The 22,554-nt window shown below is 41.3% G+C and overlaps 2 protein-coding genes and 1 long non-coding RNA gene across 3 annotated transcripts; 2 read left to right on the top strand and 1 right to left on the bottom strand.

Moving 5' to 3' along the window:
• The first annotated feature begins 1,720 nt into the window (after nucleotides 1–1,720).
• Nucleotides 1,721–8,632, top strand: LOC148103609 (uncharacterized). Its single transcript, XR_015718585.1, has 6 exons — nucleotides 1,721–3,735; nucleotides 3,818–3,957; nucleotides 4,071–4,174; nucleotides 4,331–4,401; nucleotides 4,630–4,747; nucleotides 8,033–8,632. It is a non-coding gene; the product is annotated as an uncharacterized LOC148103609 (long non-coding RNA).
• Nucleotides 8,633–10,314: 1,682 nt separating this feature from the next.
• Nucleotides 10,315–13,306, bottom strand: LOC148103608 (putative high affinity immunoglobulin gamma Fc receptor IB). The gene is made up of 5 exons (XM_087838156.1): nucleotides 13,276–13,306; nucleotides 11,060–11,320; nucleotides 10,735–10,980; nucleotides 10,544–10,666; nucleotides 10,315–10,440 (listed from the first exon to the last, which is right to left on the bottom strand). The coding sequence occupies exons 1-4, from the start codon at nucleotides 13,304–13,306 to the stop codon at nucleotides 10,557–10,559; spliced, it is 648 nt and encodes a 215-aa protein (XP_087694282.1). The 3' UTR covers nucleotides 10,315–10,440; nucleotides 10,544–10,556.
• Nucleotides 13,307–18,800: 5,494 nt separating this feature from the next.
• On the top strand, nucleotides 18,801–21,078 carry LOC148103607 (butyrophilin-like protein 2). The gene is made up of 3 exons (XM_087838900.1): nucleotides 18,801–19,026; nucleotides 20,356–20,679; nucleotides 20,918–21,078. The coding sequence occupies exons 1-3, from the start codon at nucleotides 18,957–18,959 to the stop codon at nucleotides 21,076–21,078; spliced, it is 555 nt and encodes a 184-aa protein (XP_087695026.1). The 5' UTR covers nucleotides 18,801–18,956.
• Nucleotides 21,079–22,554: the final 1,476 nt, after the last annotated feature.

Genomic DNA, 22,554 nt, shown 5'->3' with positions numbered 1-22,554 from the left:
ACACTGGTTCATGTTGCCTTCACTGGTCAGATGGATTGTAGTAACTTTATTGCTTCACGTAAAACATGTTAGCTACAGAAACCCGTCAATATCGACTGTTTAATAATACCGTGTTAATTTTAAATTTGTGACTCATCAGTTTTAGAATTGAATAGTAAGATCTCAGGCTAAATGACATGATCCTGAGACCTGTGCGCTGTCACCTCAAAGAGAGATTTATTGGTTAGTGAGGTATTTTGGGATTCTAATACAGAGTTTTAAATGACAGGTAGATGGCTTGTTTGGAAATTCGTTTTGGTCACAGGGTAAGCGCATCCTGTCTCTTAACCCTCCGCTGAAGCCTTATACACACTGGAAGTGATCCCCAACAGCATGGTGAGAAAACACCACAGAAGGTGAACAATATTTGGTTGTGCAGTGCTGGCAACATAAAGTGGGCATTTTTCAGTACAAGTACATTAGAGGGTCATCAGATGTCTGCTCAAAAGTGATTTACAGCGAGCGAATCACTTCTAGTGTTAAAGTTTGGCTTAGTAGTTTGGTGGGTGGTTCTGAACAGAAACCAATTGGCTGCTGTGAAGGTGATGAGTCCTCACTCTGTTTTCTTTTCTTTTCCTCAGCTTCAGACCAGCAGATCTTAAGACATCCTGGGATGAGTGTCAATCTGACATTTCAGGTTCCCACTGGCACCACATCATTATGGCTAAAAAGATTTAATAATGAGAAATATATCTCCTACTGCCGAGATGGACAACCCCCACGTTCCAGTGACCAGGAGGAGTCATTTAAGGACCGAGTGGAGGGGATGGACTGTAGCAATATCAGCGGCACAGTCTCTGTAACTTTGAAGAACCTGACCAGAAACGACAGTGGGACATACGTGCTTCAAAGGGTGGACTGTGATGGAAGATTATTTAATAAAACTGTCTTCCTCAACATTACTGACCCAGGTGAGACAGGCTTATTCACAACATTACCTCCCCTAGGTATACCACTGAGTGGGCGTAGTAAAAAGGTAAACGGTAAAATAAATTTGAAGAGCTTTTCATGCTATGGAGATTGTTTGTTCAACATGAGTTACCATGGCAATATAACCTGATTTGGAGGTTGTTTTATCTGGTTTTGCTTTGAATGGATTCAAATGCCAGCTCATCTTTTTGAGATGTGGTTTCTTGTGAAAGTCACAAATGAAATTTGTAAACTAGAACCAAAGAAACTGTGACATTCAAAATGTTGCCCAAGCCCAGTTAAAGTCACACCAGAAAATTACTTCAGATCAGGGAAAATGGTTAGTAATTATATATCCAAAATTTGTTCATTGCCATTCTGTTGCTGTTGTAAAGCTTTAACCAATAAGATTTATTTTAATCTCTCTCTAAAATGTCTAGAAATACCCTTGCTTTCATCTCTTGAAATATCTTTTCAGAGACAAAACTACACACCTGACGGAATGCCATGGTTGAATAAAAAGCACTATGAAAGCCTATTCCATAATTTGAAATCATTTAAATGGATAATAGATGGTGGGGAATATTAGAATATAATCGTATCAGTGAAAGCATCACAGGTTATTTTGGGGTTCAGTGACTTGCTCAAGAATATTTTGACATGTATACGAGAGGGGCCAGGGATTCGTCACTCATCACCTACCTGACAACTGACACCTCACACCTGTTTCTCACCTGCAGGTCAGACAGGAGGACACACAGAGGATGGAGACACAGAGGGCAGGGAGCACGAGGCTGGAGCCAGTAGAGGACATACACTGGTGGCAATCAGTCTGTTAGGTGTTTGTGTGGTTGTGTTGATGTGTGTGTGTTGTTGCATACGTCAGTCGGCTGCTATAAAGTGGGTTAAAAATTGCTTTAAAAAGAATTCACCCTTTTCTCCTCTTCCTAATAATGAAGCTAACAGAGAACTGCAGCAATCTGCAAATAATTCATTGGTCTAGCAATTCTAAGTGAGACCCCAAACACATTCGGTCCAAAGCTCAAACTCTACAAAAACCTTTACACTGCCATAAAGTGGAGGGGTTTTTGAATTTACTGCATTTAAAAACCGCGTCCTCACAGAATAATGGTCCTGGTGACAGATACAGTTTGCTTGTTCTCTGGTCCCTGCATATTTTCTTTCTGGGTACTCCAGCTTCCTCCCACTCTAAAGGCTTGCATGCTTGCTTCTAGTTGTAGTTCTAAATTGGCCATAGGTGTGAATGCGAGTGTGAGGTTGTCTCTGTGTTGGGTTCTAAACGTGGATGTGAAATACCAGCGCGCACGACAGCGTGGCACGTCGGTGGACGTGAAATACCAGCACGCACGACAGCGTGGCACGTCGGGTGGACGTGAAATACCAGCGCGCACGACAGCGTGGCACGTCGGTGGACGTGAAATACCAGCGCGCACGACAGCGTGGCACGTCGGTGGACGTGAAATACCAGCGCGCACGACAGCGTGGCACGTCGGTGGACGTGAAATACCAGCGCGCACGACAGCGTGGCACGTCGGTGGACGTGAAATACCAGCGCGCACGACAGCGTGGCACGTCGGTGGACGTGAAATACCAGCGCGCACGACAGCGTGGCACGTCGGTGGACGTGAAATACCAGCGCGCACGACAGCGTGGCACGTCGGGTCGACGTGAAATACCAGCGCGCGCCACCGGATCGCAGCATCATTTGTTTTCACAATTGCAAAAATAAAATAAATACCTCTAATGCATTTTGTATGCAAATTATTTGTGGTCACATGAGCATGGTGAAATGTTGAGCATTGTGGATCACGATCTAAACAAAAGAATATGCAGCAAAAACCGATTTAGATAACTCCTATATCAAGAAAAATCAAGGTACCAATGTACCCTGCAGGGGACATGGCTACCCAACATGTTCTCACTCCCAAAGCGTAACGTTTTACGCTAGGTGAAAAATCTTCGCCATGTTAGGCTTTCAGCCACCCAACACATCCCTATATTACGAGTTCAGAAAAATGAGAAGTGTTTGGAATGAATCTACACGTGTAGGTTTATTTTACTGTTATCGTGTTGGAAAACACGATTAAAACATGATTATGGTGGTGGTTAAGGTTAGGGCTGGAATACACGGCTGGAACGAGTGTTACCGCCATGAGCCTCACTATATTGGATTCTATCTTCAACCCGGCGCGTATCATAGGAACGTGGAAGGCTACCTTTTGCGGGAGGGAAAGGGGGAGGAAGTGGCCACATCTAAGTGGTTGCCAGATACAATTAAAAAATATTATAATTGTATTTCTTCTACAGTTGGTAAGAATAATTGCATGAATATTTTAATTGTTTTCAAACCTCTTTCAGGTACCAGGACATCTAGAACATGAAATCATGAAGGTGAAGTTTTTATGTAGTTAATTCCTAGAACCTGAACAGGGCATGTTCAGGTTCTAGGACAGTAATTAAACAGGTTTTCTGAGCACATTGGCTTCTTTGCATACCATGACACCAGATGTCATGGTCCGACAGCCCTCGCCAGGCTGCTTGCCCGTTTGTTATTGTGTGTGTTTGTTATAGTGTGCTCTCTCTCGTAATGGGATTGGTTACCCGAGCAGTGACTAGTGTTCCCGAGAGTGATCCCGCACTGAGGCCGACTGCACCTGTTGCTGATCGGAGCCGGCCAGCTGTAGCCAATTATCCGCCATCTTCAGGGCTGCCTACTCAATGGGGCTATCGAGCTTAAGTCAGCACTGGATCATTGTGTGAATCCTGGTAGTGCAGCGCGGACATATTATAAGTGAAAGCTTACCTTAAGCTAAGGACTGCCTAGTTACTGTGTGTGTTTTGCCCCTAGGAGCCGAGAACGGAGAGATGTTGGATGTGTTGGATGTTTGGAAAAGAGCCACTGCCTGTGTTTTTCACTTCATGGCCACAAGCACTGCTCAGAGGAGACCAGACCTGTGCACCCACCACTGTGTGTGTGTGTGTATATAGGTGTGTGTGTGTGTGTATATATGTATAGATGTGTGTGTGTGTGTGTGTGTGTGTGTGTGTATGACTATTTTGCCTTTTCTTCACTGTAAATAACTCCACTGTCTTCTTCAAAGGAGCCCTGCATACGAGTCCTGTCTTTTCACATCAGCCCTGACACCAGACGGTGCAGGTGTGCCAACTTTAGTTATCAGCAGCGTCTGAGAGCACAAAAGACAGGGTAAGACTTAATAATTGTATTACAACCTGTGTAAGGAGGGGTTACATCACATGTTTGTTTTTCTTCCAATAACAATAAGGCAGCATGTGCCTTTCATAGTTTTACATAAATGTAAATGTCTTATTAAAGATCTGTTTTCTCCTGCTCTTTCCACAGAGGAGCTGGTGCCACAGGAGTGAGGAGGGCTCACCTAGAGGAATCAACAAGGAACATCAGTGCATCAAAGTGTAATTGCTGTTGTATATTTCGTTGTTGTATATTTGAGTCACTAAATAAGCCACACACAGAGCACCAACTAGGCTTCACCTATTAATGTGTTGTAGCATGCCTTACTGCAATACCTGGATAGCTCTACCTGGTCAAAACAAATCCTGTTTATTTGTTTGCATGCAAATGTCCTTACCTTTGCATGCTTCTTCTCATTGAAGTCGTCCTACCTGTTCTTCTCTGTGCAGGAAACCACCCACTGAGACAGAGAATTCCTGTGGAGAGAGATTCTGTGGACCTGCCTGCACTGAAGCTTTGGATTCACTAACTGGAAATCCCTCTGTCACATTCTGTTCTTACTTCACTGTAAGTAAACAAGCTGAACTTAATCCTTCAAGTCTGTGTTATGAGTCCAGTCAGCACATTAATCATGACCGAGAGGGGGAATTCCGCATCTGATTTTAATGTCTCGTTCTTAAAGTATAAACACACCAAAAAGAAAGAGATCAATGATATTCAGTTCAACTCATGGCCATTGATCAGTGGTCTTTGTTCAACAGTTGTTGATTAATGGTCATGAGAATTTGCATATTAATGATCAAGGACCTGACCTCACAGTCAATTGTTCATTCAGTGGCGCTCGTTTGACTCATTATGCAGTGTACTGTTAATAGGGTTGGGGAATCCTGCAGTGAGCTGAGACTGAAGAAGTCACTTGGATGAGTGACAAAATGTTTTTCCCACTGAAAACACTACATGCAGAGGAACAGAATCAAGCTTTTTGGGAACATTCAATTCAGTTTAATTTATGTATTTGTTGTATTTAGCACCAAATGACAGCAGATACCTCAAGGCACTCACAATTGTTTTAAAAAGGTGATGACTCTGTGGACTTTAATCAAGGGCGTAGATTTGGCATGGACGGAAGGGACATGTCCCCACCAATATCCAGCGATTATTGAATTGTCCCCACCAATAATTTGATCTCTTTGAGTAAAGAAAAACAAAACCGATAGAAATAAAAAAAAACGATCTGTCAACGTCTCGTTCACCCAGCGGTGCAGAAAGAGTTAAATTACGTCCTCTACTGGAGTCCTACCTCATGTGACAAATATGACCAATGTGATTGGCTGAGCCTTTCAGGGAGCTCTGTTTAGTTTTAGCAGCGGCAAGAGGAGAGGAGGATGGCAGCAAAAAGAACCTGGATATTAGAAAGTATTTTTCAAAGAAACCTGTAAGTCACTTAAAGTCAAGTTCACTCATAAAATGTGTCCATCATAACAACATTACAGGCTATGCTAGGCCATACATGTCAATCCTCCCGATTTTTCCAGGAGAATCCTGAATTTCAGTGTCCCCCCCGAAAATCTCCCGGAGCCACTATTCTCCTCAATTTCTCCCGGTTTTCCAACTGGACAACAAAATTGAAAAACCATATCCCTGATTAGCCCAGCCAATTCCAGTTTCCAACAATGGCTACTACTACTGCAGCTACTTCATTTTAGTATTACTCTTATTCAGTGTTGGGACTAACGTGTTATTAAGTAACGCGTTACAGTAACTACGTTATTATTGTGGTAACGAGCACGGTAACTAGTTATTATGCCAAAATCAGGAACGCGTTAGTCGTTACTGGGATTTAGATAGGCTCGTTACTTCGTGTGGTGGCTATCGCGGAGCTTCCACAGATTCAGTAACATTAGCAAGTGGTGGAGGCAGCAGGTGGATGAGAGAAAGGGGAGGCAGGAAGAGGAGCAGAGACCCGAGGCAGCCGCTGGTCCGAGTGTCAGGTGAACTGAACTTCAGGTAAGAAGTTATGACCTGCAGTCTATCTGGGTCAGATATAAACCAAGTTTAGGTGGAATTTATTTTCGTTATTCTGACTTTTTCCGTACTGCGTACTAGCTAGCACGACGGAGTTTCTATACAGCTGGGTGGGTGCTATGATGTTACTGGTGTTGAACTTTATTTTGTTCATAAGGTTCATTATTAGAGTTGCCAACCGTCCCATAAAAAACAGAATCGTCTCGTATTCAGAGAAAATATTGCGCGTTTCGTATTGAGGTGAAAAGAAACACAGTTTGTCCCGGACTTCAGCTACAATGAAAAAGACACAAAGTTGGAGTTATTCTGTGTCTTTGCTGCACAGCTGCCTCTTTTTCTCTCATTCTCTCCCCCTCCCTCTCCTGTTTCTACTTCAATCATTAAACTGATCAATGATCAGCTGATATATATATTAAAAAAAAACCACCCAGCACGCCCCTGCGGGCGGTTTATCCTTCAAGCTCGGGTCCTCTACCAGAGGCCTGGGAGCTTGAGGGTCCTGCGCAGTATCTTAGCTGTTCCCAGGACTGCGCTCTTCTGGACAGAGATCTCCGATGTTATTCCTGGGATCTGCTGGAGCCACTCGCCTAGCTTGGGAGTCACCGCACCTAGTGCTCCGATTACCACGGGGACCACCGTTACCTTCACCCTCCACATCCTCTCGAGCTCTTCTCTGAGCCCTTGGTATTTCTCCAGCTTCTCGTGTTCCTTCTTCCTGATATTGCTGTCATTCGGAACCGCTACATCGATCACTACGGCCGTCTTCTTCTGTTTGTCTACTACCACTATGTCCGGTTGGTTAGCCACCACCATTTTGTCCGTCTGTATCTGGAAGTCCCACAGGATCTTAGCTCGGTCATTCTCCACCACCCTTGGGGGCATTTCCCATTTTGACCTCGGGACTTCCAGGTTATACTCGGCACAGATGTTCCTGTACACTATGCCGGCCACTTGGTTATGGCGTTCCATGTATGCCCTGCCTGCTAGCATCTTGCACCCTGCTGTTATGTGCTGGATTGTCTCTGGGGCATCTTTACACAGCCTGCACCTGGGGTCTTGCCTGGTGTGATAGACCCCAGCCTCTATGGATCTTGTACTCAGAGCTTGTTCTTGTGCTGCCATGATTAGTGCCTCTGTGCTATCTTTCAGTCCAGCTTTGTCCAGCCACTGGTAGGATTTCTGGATATCAGCCACCTCCTCTATCTGCCGGTGGTACATACCGTGCAGGGTGTGTGTATATATATGTGTGTGTGTGTGTGTGTGTGTGTGTGTGTGTGTGTGTGTGTATATATGTATATACACACATATATACACATACATATATATACACACATATATACATATATGTGTGTATATATGTATATGTGTATATATGTATGTGTATATATACTGAATAATTTTGAATTTGTCATTTTTGAACAATTGGTAAAGTGCCTGTTTAAATGAATTCACTCATCTCCCTTCATGGACTACATTTGAATAACGTTGCAATCTACCTTATCTAACCAGCATATTAAGAGGCTGAGACAGGCTGTGTAATGGCCCTCCCATCCCCCTATGCTGACTCATAGAGAGTGTGACTAAATTAACCACACCCTGTGTTCAAAGGGCAGGTTCTTCCTCTGCTTCTCGTGCTTCAGCTCTGCACACCTGGGTTGATTAACTCACATACTGGTAAAGCTCTGATCACCTGCCCACAACTTAAAATGGAGGAGGGATTTCATCAGTAGCTTGATTATTAGACTCAAACAGTTAGGAAAGTTGGCTCTTTCAGTCTGAACCTTGGGCTCATTGACCTTGTCTTACCTCTTCTTGTTCTCTGTGCAGGAAATTGGGAGAGAGAGAGAATTCCTGTGGAGAGAGATTCTGTGGACCTGCCTGAACTGAAGCTTTGGATTCACTAACTGGAATTTATCTCTGCTTTTAAGATTAGGCTTAAAACTTTCCTTTTTTGCTAAAGCATATAGTTAGGGCTGGACCAGGTGACCCTGAATCCTCCCTTAGTTGTACTGCAATAGACGTAGGCTGCCTGGAATTCCCATGATGCATTGAGTTTTTCCTTTCCAGTCACCTTTCTCAATCACTATGTGTTAAGACCTCTCTGCATTGAATTATTATGAACTGTTATTAGTCTCTGTCTCTCTTCCACAGCATGTCTTTATCCTGTTTTCCTTCTCTCACCCCAACCGGTCGCAGCAGATGGCCGCCCCTCCCTGAGCCTGGTTCTGCCGGAGGTTTCTTCCTGTTAAAAGGGAGTTTTTCCTTCCCACTGTCGCCAAAGTGCTTGCTCATAGGGGGTCATATGATTGTTGGGTTTTTCTCTGTATGTATTATTGTAGGGTCTACCTTACAATATAAAGCGCCTGAGGCGACTGCTGTTGTGATTTGGCGCTATATAAATAAAATTGAATTGAACTGAAAAAAAAATCCGTCTGTTGTCACATTCTGTTGTTACTTCACTGTAGATCCTTCTAGTCTGTGTTATGAGTCCAGTCAGCACATCAGCTATAACTGAGAGGGGGAATTCCTCATCTGATTTCAGTGTCTTCTCCAAACGTTGATTCAGTTCATCTGGACATAGAGTTTTGTGGCCATTGATCAGTGAGTTTTGGTCAGTGGTTGTTGATCAATGGTCATGAGAATTTCCATATTAATTATTAAGGAACGGACCTGCCAGCCCATTGTTCCTTCAGTGGGCTGGTTTCAGTCATTATGCAAATGTACTTTTTATAAGTGTTGGGAAAACCTGTAGTCAGCTGAGGATGACACTTGGGTGAGTGACGAAACGTTTCTCCCATTGAAAATACTACGTCCGAACAGAATCAACTTTTAGGATGTGGTCCCAGTTAGTGTCAAAATATCAGGTTGTAAGAATCTTTTTTTTTTATAAAATAAATGTGTCCCATGAGTGAGTGAAAACACCGTTCTGCTGTAATACATCAGTATTGTCAGTAGATGGAAGCAGAGTTTACATGAGAAACAAGGTCATTTACAGCATTACTGACTTTTCCAAGACTGTTTGTGCTGATTCAGGAAGTGATGAGAAGATGGAAAAAATGATTCCGAGGTCCAGTCTTCCTTACATGATCAGGAATTTACAGATATTAGAAAATGAAAAAAGAAAAGAAAAAAGTTAAAAAGGAAACTTATTTTATTTTATCAAAATAAAACGAGATGTGGCATGAGTTTGACTTCCTGTAAAACGTGACAAGCTGAATGCTTTGCACAGCGGCTGTGGCATGCGAGACCTGTGTAGTTATTTCTCACTGAAAGCCTTTGGAGCCTCGCTACGTGCTTCCAAATTGGGATTTCGTCTCCAAGCAAGATATCCCAGAGAAATGAAGCAAATGTGTAAGTTCATCTCTGAATGCTTGTAAAGCATTCCTACTTTAAGCTTAACAACAGATCTATGAAGCTTGGACGTTGTGCGTTGCCATAGCTAAGTCTGACCGTACAATGGATAGACTCAAGTATTACTTTGCAAAACGCAGTGTCGCAGGCTAAACAGTTTTATGGTTCAAAAAATGGATGTCTATTTATGTTCGGCTTTAAGTATGAAAGGGTCCATTCTACAACCTTATTTTAGTTGTTGAATATAAACCTTGTTTTGTGCTGACATTGCACTTCTTTTTTTCAGAACCAAGAGTTTTTGAAATCTGCAAAAAATTGCATGTTAAATTCCTTATTGAATATTACTTTAAATACTTAGATTTAAAGTTCTGCTGAAAGTTTAAATAAAAAGATGAACTGTGAAATAGTGAAGTGAAGTGTATTTTTTGCATACAAATGTAATAGAATACTTTGTGTTTTGCTTTTTACAACTTTAGTATGAACGTATACAAAATGCAGCAAGACATTAACAAAACTGTTTTATTGATTATAAAATAGACTATAGAAGATTCATATCGGTATCGGCAGATATCCAAATTTATGATATTGGTATCGGTATCAAACATAAATAAATGGGTTAGTGCCATTTCTGGTAGACACAAGAATATGTTGGCCATCCTCCTCTGAGCACTAATGTTTGGTTTTTATCTACAATTGATTATCCAGATATGAACATCGTAGTACATTTATTCAAATCATCTCCTCAACAGAGCTGACAAGGACAAAGTTAATGAGACACAACAGAGCTCTGATTCAGAAGTGATGTTCTGTGGTGACGTCATTATTCTCATAATCCAATCCTTGCTCAGGCTGAGTGGCTAGGATTGAAATACAAATTTAATTTCCTGTAAAAATAGAAAAATCAGCTGTATTTTATGGAGAGTTCAGACAGAGAGAGGTGTTAATCATCAGCATATTGATTGACCAGTAAATGATTCAAAGTGTTACCTTTGTCTCTGCGTCAATATATAGACACCAAGAGCAGAGTGGAGATGAAGAACAGGCAGAAAATCAGCAGGTGGAGGACAGCTCTAAATGCAAGATGAAGGGGGGCTGTAGTTGTGGGTTTACCTACAGAGAAAATCCCACCTGTTCAGGTGAATATGAGGATAAAATTCAAGGTGAGGGAAGCTCCTCACCTGTGACAGTGATCCAGCTGGATGGAGACTCTCCATGACCGCTGATGTCACACTTGTAGAGGCCTTCATCAGACCTGGAAACATGCTGGATGGTCATGTGACCTGTAGGCTGCTTCCTGATGAAGACGCCATCTTTATAGAAAGCAGCTGTGAGGTTGGAGGGAGTGGTCTTTGTTTTACAGAGCAGAGTGACGTCATCTCCCTCCATCACAGGGAGGACAGGACTCTGCAGGATCACTGATCCACCTCAACACAGAGACAAACTACAGCATTTCATCCATTTACACACAGCTTCATCAACACTAACTCCACACACTCAGCTTACCAGTGACTGTCAGATTAACCATGTTACTGATGGGACCCTCTCTGGACTCACACCAGTAAACTCCATTGTCAACTGCCAAGAGGCTCCTGATATAACAGGAAGAATTAGCTGATCTTGCCCACCCAGGTTCACATGGAGTCCTCTGTTTGCTTGTGTTTTTCCTCAGAGTCCATCCAGCAGAGCTGTCGTCCTCCTCACAGATCAGAAGCACAAAGTCTCCTTCAAAGAACTGAGAGCTGCTGGGACTCACAGTCAGACGAGCTGTGAGGAAATGGAGAGGAAACAGAATTATTTCAGTAATCAGACAGCTTTTAGAAACACTAAACTCCTCACATCAGCTGCCATTTTTGAGTAAAGGATGTTTAATAAAACAGACATTATTTCTTAAACTAGCTCATTATCAAAAAAAGAAAATATTGGTATGTTTAAAGGAAGTGGGAGATGAAAACCTTTGAACTGTGAGGAATAAGATTCACTTCAATTAAATTCAGTTCTGTTTATACAGTACCGCGCCAAATCACAGCAATAGTCGCCTCAAGGAGCTTTATAGTGAAAAATATGCTCTCTCTTTCTACAATAATACATACAGAGAAAAACATCATTTGTAACCTTCACTAAAGCTGTTTCTGTGCTGTGATGAACTCTGAAACCTGACTGAAACTCTTCACTGCAGGACTGCTGACTGTCACAATGAAGTAGGGATGCACCGATACCGATACCGGTATCGGGTATCGGCCTCAATACCACACTTTCTAAAGTACTCGTACTCGTTAAAAGTCCCCCGATACCGGGGACCGATACCACGGTCTGAGACCTGTCTATGTTTGAGCGGCATGTAAGGGGTTAATCACAGGCGCCAAGTGCCCGCCCCCAGGCCCTGGCTGCAGCTCAGAGCTGAGAGAAGGGCAGGCGAGAAGTCAGCCGTGTGGAACTATTTCAAAGTCAACGAAGACGCGAAAACAAAGGCGGACTGAAAATTGTGCTCAGCCAACTTGTCCAGAGGAGGCTCAAAAGGTAGCGCATTTAACACAAGTAATTTAATCAAGCACCAAAATCCCAACACGACAACGAGTACAAAGAGTTTACCCACGCTTATTTACCCATGCTTATTAGCACAGAGGAGCATAGCTGATGCTATAGCAGTGGGACGGAAAATAGTTGGGCATTTTAAACATTCCGCCTTAGCCTACTCCCGCCTCGAGGACATTCAGGGACAGCTCAACCAGCCAATAAAGAGACTGCAGCAGGACGTAGAAACGCGCTGGAACAGCACATATTACATGCTCCAGTCCCTCATTGAGCAAAAGCGAGTGCTGGGGGTGTCCGAGCATGAACTCCCTGACTATCTCACCGCTCACCAATGGGCTCTTATGGAGACGACTGTTGCCATCCTCGCCCCCTTTGAGGAACTAACTAAAAAAGTGAGCAGCTACGACGCACTTGTTAGTTTATTCAAATATTGTGCACTAAATAGCAAAGATGTTTATTAATGCCCCTTGTGTTGTCCAAAGCGGCAGAGTTTGCAATAAACTGAAAACAATACTTGAGTTGCACTGTCACTGTTTAAACTTTTTTTTCATAATTATTTATTCTGTAATATGTTGCATACAACATGCTTTTCATTTTAAATAAATGTTCTTAATTCCAAACCAGTCCCTTGTTTTGTTTTTGTTTTTTTGTTTGTTAAATTATAGGACTAAAGCTGTTACTTGTAAATTTAAATCATGTTTTTATTAAGTACTCGGTATCGGTATCGGTATCGGCGAGTACTGAAATGCAAGTACTCGTACTCGTTTCCAAAAAAAGTGGTATCGGAGCATCCCTACAATGAAGTAATGTTTTGCACAAAAGCGTGGTGAGTCGATCATGTGATTGAAAATGATGAATACTGTATGATGAAATATGTTTATATGCATTATTTGTGCTTTAAACTGAGGATAAACATGAATCAGATGTGCAAACATCATATAATGAACAAGAGCCTCTTAAAAACAGAAGCAAACCCTGAGACACAGTTCAGAGAAATACATTCAAACTTGCTGAACACCACATTGTAATACAATGGTTCTTATGACCTGCTGTTTAATTTTAGCCTCCCACTTCCACCCACAGCAATCTTGAAACAGCCCACAGGACCCCCGTCCCAGTGCAGGGCTGCAGTTCAGTTTAACATTCAACAAGACAGCAGAGGCATGAAAAACACAGAGTGAACTTACAGAGCAGACACAGCAGAGACGTTTCCTCCATCCTGCTGCTCACTGATATCAGACCAACACTGATATCAATTCACTGTTTCTTCAAATAAAAACATTACTCTTCCTCTTCACCTTCTTCCTCTTTCTATTTGACTTGGTGTCAGCCTTCTTGTTTCCCCAAAACTTTAGAAAAGCAGAACCTCTCTGCAATGAAAAGACAACATGTTGGATTTACTTAATTCAATAGTAGACATTGGTTGCACACAGAGGTTTTTCACCTTAAACAACTGAGTTAAATCACACAGGTCATTTGGGCCTATCCCAAATGTGATAGAGCGAGAGCCGGGGCACACCCTGGACATGCCACCAGTCTATTGCAGGGCTAACGCTGAGAGAATATTTCCCAATTAACCTAACCCCAATAACTGCATGACTTTTAACTGTTGGAGGAAACCAGAGTACCCAGAGGGAACCCACTGCTAACTAGCTGGATTGCAGACTTGAACCCAGGACCTTCTTACTGTGAAGTAACCACCGCGCCACCAAGCTGTCAAGCCTGACTTCCCAAAAGTAGGAAATCTGTGATTACAAGGCTTGATGCAGAATGTTCTTTATGTTTTTGTCCTTGACAGGTTAAACCACAATAAATAGCAACAACATACACATAGTTGTCTTCCTCTAATAATCCCAGTGATTTTCCTGTGGTTTGAAATCTTGTGTGAATTTCATAAGTCCAGGCAATAAACTATTCTTACTACATTGTATCATGTCATCTACACAAGATCAAATTAAGTTGTTGAATTTCATGCAGAGCCCACATGATTTAATTATGTTGAGCATAGAAACATTAAATTGTTTTGTTCCAATTCTAAGTTAGTAAACTGTAAATGTAACAACCACCCAATTTCCTTTTCTTGAATGTGGTGCCTTTGCTTACACTTCAAATAAATCAGAGGGATGTTTTTCAGCTTTTTTTCACAGATACACTAAAATTACTGACTGAATTACTGAAAATATTCATGACTATCAATCATATTTCATGTTGACGGGTACAAGATTTGTCTTCTTGCAAACTGGAAAAAACTGTGTTTCCAACCTTTTTGTCATGACCTCACAGAGCAGCAAATTAAAATGATGAAAATGAAAAGCAAAATAAATTTATTTGTTGCTGTTGCTACATTATAAGGTCAACATAACCTTTTCTGGCACTGTTTTATTCTTTTATGTGTACATACTTGGCCAATAAAGCTGATTTTGATTCCAAACACTCAGTGTTGTTTTACACACTCACTAATTGGCTGTGGCTGATAATAATTGGAGATTATGGATTTCTGAGTTTCATGCAACAATAAAAGGGGTTTAATAGTTTACCTACTGACCTGCTGTGTAGTGAGTACAGAGTATATCTACTTTTATTAAACTTCGCAGGCAGAGTCACGGTCATCATCAGGCTCACATTGGCTTTGCAGCTCCTTGCCGGTTTTGCTTTGGTCAAGAGTTGTTCACAAACTAATAATCCACCACCAAAGAGAATCTGGAGCACATAAAACCACAAACCATGGCAAAAAATCCTCCCCTTCCCCATCATTGTCACCTGCCACATTTTTTCACCACTCAAAGCTAAAGAACAACATGTCTCCGTTATTTAAACCACTTTTGTTTGGACTGAACTGAGCTGCAGAGAAGTCATTTAGCTATTTCTTCTCCAGAATTGCATCTCTACAGCTTTCTGTAGTGCCAGTTCAAGTTGGCCCTTACCCTGAGACACCTCATTACCATCAAACACATCCAGCACTGTTTCATGCAATAAACATAATGTTTTAAGAACAGATCAAAGTGAGTGAGATTAAAGCAACAAGGCAAGGATGAAATGGTTTTATGTAACTTAAGCCAGGCACTGTATGTCATGGTTGGCTGTGTGGCAGGCAAGCAGAAGTGGTGGACCCAAAATTGCAGGACTCTGGGAGACGGGAATAAACTGAAAACACAGCTTTATTGCTGGAGGAATGATTCACAAAATAAAACTTACAAAAGCAAAACAAAACTCTATACCGAGGTGCTGGAGGACTGGACATTACAAACACACAGCAAGTTGAGGGTACCAGAACGGACACTGAACTTGGCAGGCAGACTCACGAGCAGACACAGTGACACCATGGACAGACAGAGGGAACACAGGCAGGCATGAAACAAACACACTAACATATAGCAAACCTAAACAAAAGACAAGGCAGAATAAACAAGAATATAAAGAAACACAAAACACCGAGTCCTCAAACTCAGGACCATAACACTGTACTTGTTTCCACCAGCCTTGGGAAGCTGAGGGAAAACAGGTTGAGGGTTGAATAAAAGTATAGTTTTTGGTGTAGAAGGTTCTACATCAAAAGAGTTCACAGGATATAGAAGTGCTGGGCAATTTATTAAGGATTGCTTCAGCTTCACTGAACAGGATTTGGAGACCTTTGTCACCTACTGTTTGCTGTGTAAAAGAGGAATTAGTGACCCTTAGCTTACTCCCCTCAAACATGGTATTTTACTGATGTCAACTCTTTCCCCCTAGTCTCTTTCTTAGTACCAACAAGATTAGTTCCATTATCAGACAAGACAGGCCAGATACATTTTAAAGTATTTGCTCGGATATGAACTTAAGTGGCATCTCATTCTTAATCCATATGGTTTAATATAATGTTGTCCCACTATTTTCAGGAATGGGAGCTTCTGCACTTCTGTGTAGGATTTCCACAAGGTTTAGGAGTGCTAATGGGAATATTCGATCATTCTCCAGAAGTGCATTTGTCGCATCAGACACTGATGTTGGATGAGAAGGCCTGACTTATAGTCTGCACTCTAATGGATCCCAAAGATGTTCTGTTGGGTTGAGGTCAGGTCTCTGTGCTGGCCAGTCAAGTTCTTTCACTCCAAACTCATTAATCCACAATCATCCATGTCTTTATGGAACTTGCTTTTGTGCACTGTTAGAACAGGAAGAGGCCGTCCCCAAGCTGTTGCAGAAAAGTTGAGAGTTTGAAATATTAAATTATACCTCAAAGTGGCAGCATTGCTTGAAAGAAGAGTCTGAGTCCACATTTCTTCTTCTTTTTTTCATATTTCCACAATTTGGTCCACAAAGAGACTTCACCCTGTTTAAATCCTTACTAACTCTTTCATCTGTCGCCCAAGTTGACCTTTGACACCAGAGGGAGGAAACATTAGCACATTTCTGACATTTACAAAGAATTTTCTAAGAATGGTCCAAATGGTCCTGTGTGTAAAGATAGCAGGGACTTTTGAATTACATGACTTCTGTAAAAGACTTCAGTTGAAGTCATGTGACTTAAGAGGAACTGGTGGTCTTTACACTTTATCTGTGGACCTGCCTCATTCACTCTGCTGCTGCTCTCTGGATAAACACCTGGCCACACAATCATAACAAATGTTATAAACAAATTACAGTGAAGTTATCAAGAAACCGTTTAATATGATCATTTCAGAATCAGAATAAGAGAAACTTTATGGATCCCAAACTGTCAGCAGCAGAATACATACATACAGCAGACAGCACAGCAATCATATAAAAAGAATTGTAGAAACAGAGATATAAATATAAAAGGAAAGTCATATTAACAGTAATGTTAGTGGGAAATTAACAGGTATTATAGCTGCACAGGTATGCAAATGTACGTTGTGGTGTACAAAAAGTAACGCTTTGCAGTGAGGTGTGTTTACTGTGGTTCAGTATGTGTGGGTGGTGAATTAAAGAGTCTGACAGCAGCAGGAAGGAACGGCCTCCTGTTGAAACTGCTCCAAGGAGGTTGGAGTCATCGCCAGGTTTCTGTCACCAAGAATAAATGAAAAAAAGTTCATGTAAGGTTAAAAGTTTAATTAACCCTTTAAGACCTACCATAGAACCAAGTCTGCCAGAGCTTATATTATATTTTTACATGTTGTGGAGCCATTTTTGGGAGCATTTCAAGTTGCTATACATCAATACAACCATTATAGCCCAAATCTTAATAATATGTCTACATTAAGTGCATAGTAATTACATAAATTGCAAAAAAGTGCAATAAACTACAAAAACATTTAAAATCGTTTTTGTTTTTTTAACATATATTTCTAGTTAGAGAAATTTAAGAGGCTTATCCCTCAAAACTGTAAATACAAAAAAGTTGCACAAAATAGTTTCCCACCACAGGAAATTTATTTTGAGTGTCTTCATAGTTTTATTTTTGAAATACACCAATTTTTATACACTGCAGGAAAAACAAAAATAAATATTATAGTGCAAATTTGCAAAAAAGCAGCATATGCATCAAAATAAACTATTTCCAGCAGTGCAATATGAGTCCTAAGCATCCCAGAAACGACACAGAAAGTCATAAAGTCAAACATAACTTTTAAAACACCAGTATAAGCTCATGAGGCCCTGATTGTAAAAAACTACATTTCCGCGAAAATTATGTCACTTCCGGTTTCGGGCAGGTAATGGCGGACATGCGATAGTTCGCGCTGACGTCTATTCCAATGTAGGAAGTGTTATGAACAGCTGATCGGATCGGCAAAGCGTGTTTCTGGAATATTATGTTTTTGTTGCTGCAAGTGCTTTTTATGCAGTTTTTGCAAAGCTATATGCGGAAGGAAACTGTGACCAAGGACAAGCTGATGGCATAAGATGTAAGTACAACTCCTCTGGTTTCATATGCAAAAAAAAAAACATTGCGCTAGCTTACGTGGTTGCAGAGCTACCGGGATTTAAAAGTAGTTGTTCAAAACAGAGCATGCCGGCTCTGACCGGTTTTAAAGGGTTAAGACTAAAAGTTTTGATTGCAGCATTCTGAGGGTCTTGTGGGGATGTTACTGAGGTTGTGGGGATGTTCCTTGATAACCGGGTAACAGTTAAAATATCTGAAACAAAACTTTTTTTCACGTTTCTGCTACACTGATTTTTTTACCTTTTTCTTAACGTGACAGAGTTGGTTAAATTTAGTGACGGGATGAGAACTGAACAGTAAGTATGAAAGTTTCCTGAAAGAACAAAACTTTTACTTATTCTGATGCACAAAATCAATTGATTTTAGTGAGAGGCAGCAGTTCTGTCGGCTTTTTGCACTTTGGTTGCTGAAAGTCGGGGTTTTGTTAGCAGTCGACTCTCCTCAGTTTGTTTTCTCGCTCGTTTGTTTATTTTGGTTCTTTCAGTTTACTTTCTTGTTTAAAGACATGACTCACTGTGTGCACTAGCATTCATATTGATAGGCTGCTGCTGCGCGCCCCACAGCAGGGTGGACTAAACCATTTTTTTATCTGTAAGGGGTGAAATGGCATCACACCTAGTGTTATCACGGCTAGTTAGGAATCAAAGTTTAGTCACCTGACTGATTTATTCATGAAATTTAAATATGACACTAATTACTAAGAAACAAAAAAAAATGCAAACTAAAAAAAAAATGTTTCAGGTTTGGATAGACCCCTCCCACCTCAGGGGCCCTGTGTAGTCCTACTCTTCCTCCACCGCTTCCACGCCCCTGCTTGCGTTGACACGATCACGGAAGACGCGGAAGACGCACGGATATTTAAACAACATTAAATGTTAATGTTTTTAATAAAGTACAACTCAGATAATCTCACGCCCAGGATCTATTGATACGGAAGTTTAAAGTTTTTTTTTTTAAAGCTGAAGAAGGAAAAGTCCGAACACGGAAATGAGAGCTGGCAGGTCTGCGTGTCTCTGCTGGAGTTTACTGTCTGTCTGCGTCCAGCTGGTCTCCGCAGGTGAGACTCAAGCCGTTTTAAAGCAACATGAAGTATGAAAGTTCACTTTATATTACTCTGAAAAGTCCGTAATACTGAGCCTATAATATCTGTGTCATTAGTGTCTGTTTAACCTGTGCTGTGGAGATGAGACACGAAAACTCAGCACGCAACCCGATTTATTTGCAGTTATTCTGAAATACGCACGGCGGGGTGCTGGGCTCAGTTCCCAACAATTTCTTTTCATTAACACGACAAGGTCCGGAGAAAAGATGATGTTGCTCTGCGCTGTCACTGAGGGAGGAGTTTAAGGTGTGCAGGAGGAGGTGGAGACTATATCGACTGCATGTTTACAAGTGATTGATGTATTTTAAAAAAACAGCTTTTACTATAACCTGCATAAAACTAGACCAGTTTTGGATAATTAATTGCAAAAGTTGTGCATTTTTACTACCACCAAAAGTTTACTTTGTTCCCCCCTTTTTTTTGGAACATTATGTTATAGCCTACAACAGGATTTTACCAAAGAGTAATGCTGTGCAATACTACATATTCTTGTATTCATCCAATATCAAGTAAATATAGGGTCAGTATAGCAGATACTAGTACCTATACTTTTAAGTCATAAAGGCAGATTATGTTGGGGTGAGCAGTGTGTTGTGATTTATGGGCTCAGTCGTTCTCAAATTAAAAATTCTGAACACATTTTCAATCTGATACCAATATCATCACTGTACTGATATTTGGATGGATCTGCCAACCTCTATAGGAAGGGTTCAGAGGCCGATGTGCTCCTAATACCTGTCCCAAGACCAGATAGCTCAATGCAGGTGAGCTGAGTTCTATCAGGGATGGTACAGGGACATTTCCCGGTGGCCTTGGGATCATTTTTGCAAGCCATGGACTTCAGCTGTGCAGGAAAGCATTGACAGAGCTCTGACAATCCACACATGTGGTGTGGCTGTGCTCACAGAAAGACTGTTTGCTGTTACCAATGCATTTGTAGTTTTAGGGGACTGTAACACTGTCATGAGAACTCCCTCTGTTCCCAATCCATCTGTCCACAGAATTCCCACAGAGACGGAGACCTGCTGATCTTTGAAGGATTATGAAAAATCTCCAAACAGTTTAATAGTAAAACATCACCGAAAACAAGAAAATAAACAATTTAGATTCAAAGATAAATCATAAAAGGACTTAAGGGGCTCATAAGATCATAAGATTATAAAGTTACCTCAGCTGCTGTGTGAAACACATGAAAATCCCACGCTGAGTGGTATCTTAGCTCCTGATTGGCTGCTATACTTTGATCCCATTAAACTCTCTGCTCTGAATTATTTCTTCTTTCAGACCGGAAAATCATCACAGCGGATACTGGACAGACTGCCACTCTGCCGTGTCGAGGTCCAAACAGCGACATCATAGGTGTGGAGTGGAGCAGAGCTGACCTGAAGACACAATATGTCCTTTTGTACCGGGACGAGCAGCTCGATCCAGCAAACCAGCATCCGAATTTTAAGGACCGGGTGGATCTGCAGGACAGACAGATGACGGATGGAGACGTGTCTTTGATTCTGAAGGATGTGAAGACTGAGGACACAGGAACATATGAGTGTCGTTTGTTAGATGGGAAGTCCATCAGCAGCATCTACCTGAGAGTTGTTGCTCCTCCAGGTGAGTGAGTAGAGTTGAGTGTGTGTGTGATCAGAGGTGAAGCTGCTTCCTGGTTGTTGATGTTTGTTTCTAAAGATGTTGTTGATGAGACTTTGTAGAAAGCAGCTGGTCTGAGTGATGTGATCAGAGTGCAGTAGATAATGTCTGACAGCAGTTTGAAGAGGAAATGGATTCTGTTCTGTTCTTCACTCATCACCTACCTGACAGCTGACACCTCACACCTGTTTCTCACCTGCAGGTCAGCCAGGAGGACACACAGAGGATGGAGGGAAGGAGGATGGATTTGTTGGACTGAGAGCTGGTCTGCCTCTTCCTGTGATGTTCATCATTGCTGGTGTGTTTTTAATTTACCGAAAACATAAGAAACGCAGGCGTCACGGTTTGTACTATCATGTGTGAACTGAAACTACATGAAGTAGGAAAATGGTGGAGCGGTTTACAGTGGAGATGTGGCCATTACTTTTATTTATTTTTTGCACAGAAGGACAACAGAGCAATGCTAAACTGCAGTATACTGCTAACAGAACTTTGGCTCTTTGCAACCATTTGCACAGACAGCATGCTAACGCTAAGTTAGCCAATAACACAGAGTGTTGCTGAAACTGGGTGTATGTTGACCCCAGCCCAGCAGCCAGAGTCTGAACTTTAACAGGTAACAAAGGCAGAGATGATCAGTCAGACTTGAAATTGGCGTTTCTACTTGTCCATGTTTCTATAGTAGAGCAGCTGTGGTGATCACTTTGAAGTCATCTTTGCTTTGTGTTGAAACCTGAATAATAAAAGAAAGATCATATGTGTGTCCTAGGACAGGGATTTTTGTTGATGTGTGGGACAGGCTGTAATGACACCAAAGCTGGTTATAAGACACAACAGCTCAACCTGAGCTGTTAGAGTTCATGACAGAAGCTGAGTAATTTGTCATGTGATCACATGAAGTCAGATTATATCAAGTAATTAATAGACATGGAACTATTTTTTTCTTCTCTCCATTAAGTGTTTTCTCTTAAAGGTGAAGTTAGTTTTCCTCTCTATGAATTATAATGTAAAATGTCCTGTTTTTACAGTTTTGTAAACAAATCTTTATATTTTATAAGCTAATGCTAAGAAAAACTGTTTCATCTGTGAATGTGAAGATATCCTGTAAGTTGTCAGATTAATGTAGCTATTACAGTAAAATGACTCTTTGCACAGATAAAGCTTTACCTCCATGTTTGCGTGATCGAAGCAGATGCTGTATAAAGATATTTGTATTCACTTAAAGTCACAAGAACGTCTTGTGTGATGTGCACATTTAAAAACGGTCTAAACGGTAAAGATGATTTGGTAGACAGAGGATGGAGGGTGGGTGGATGGATTGATGGATATTTTTTTGTGCATCCAAATAAGAAAAAATGATTATAATTAAGGATTAAACTATATCACTGTACATTCATGCTACTGGAAGGATTCATTAAATAGGATAACATCAAGTGAACATGAAACGCTACATGTATAAAGGCTAATCTACACCACAAAGCCACGCTCTAAAAAGCTTTCACAGATGTAACACTGTCTGTGAAGCTGGAAATAAAGTTTCTATTTTTAGAGTATGTTTGGCACCATCTTGTGCAAGTACAGCAGGTGATGTTACTGGGTTGGTTGGCTAATAGACTTCTATTCATTTATGTTAGCTAACTAGTGACAGATCAGATTACTTAGTGTAAAGCGAGAAGCAGTAAAAGGGAGTCACTTTTGTGAACCAACAGTGTACCTGACTCAAACAGGCTCTCCTCCTCACTCTTAAAACAGGTGGATTTTCATGTTTCAGTTCAGCTAGCCGATGTTGAAGAATCACTTGCTGCTAAAGAGACAGAAAGTGGGCAGTATATTCTTGGT

The sequence above is a fragment of the Neolamprologus brichardi genome, chromosome 3, assembly GCF_056152115.1.
Source record: "Neolamprologus brichardi isolate AB-2024 chromosome 3, ASM5615211v1, whole genome shotgun sequence".
Taxonomy (NCBI): Eukaryota; Metazoa; Chordata; class Actinopteri; order Cichliformes; family Cichlidae; genus Neolamprologus; species Neolamprologus brichardi.
The sequence above is the reverse complement of the archived record's forward strand: the minus strand, read 5'-3'. Positions and strand labels throughout refer to the sequence as shown.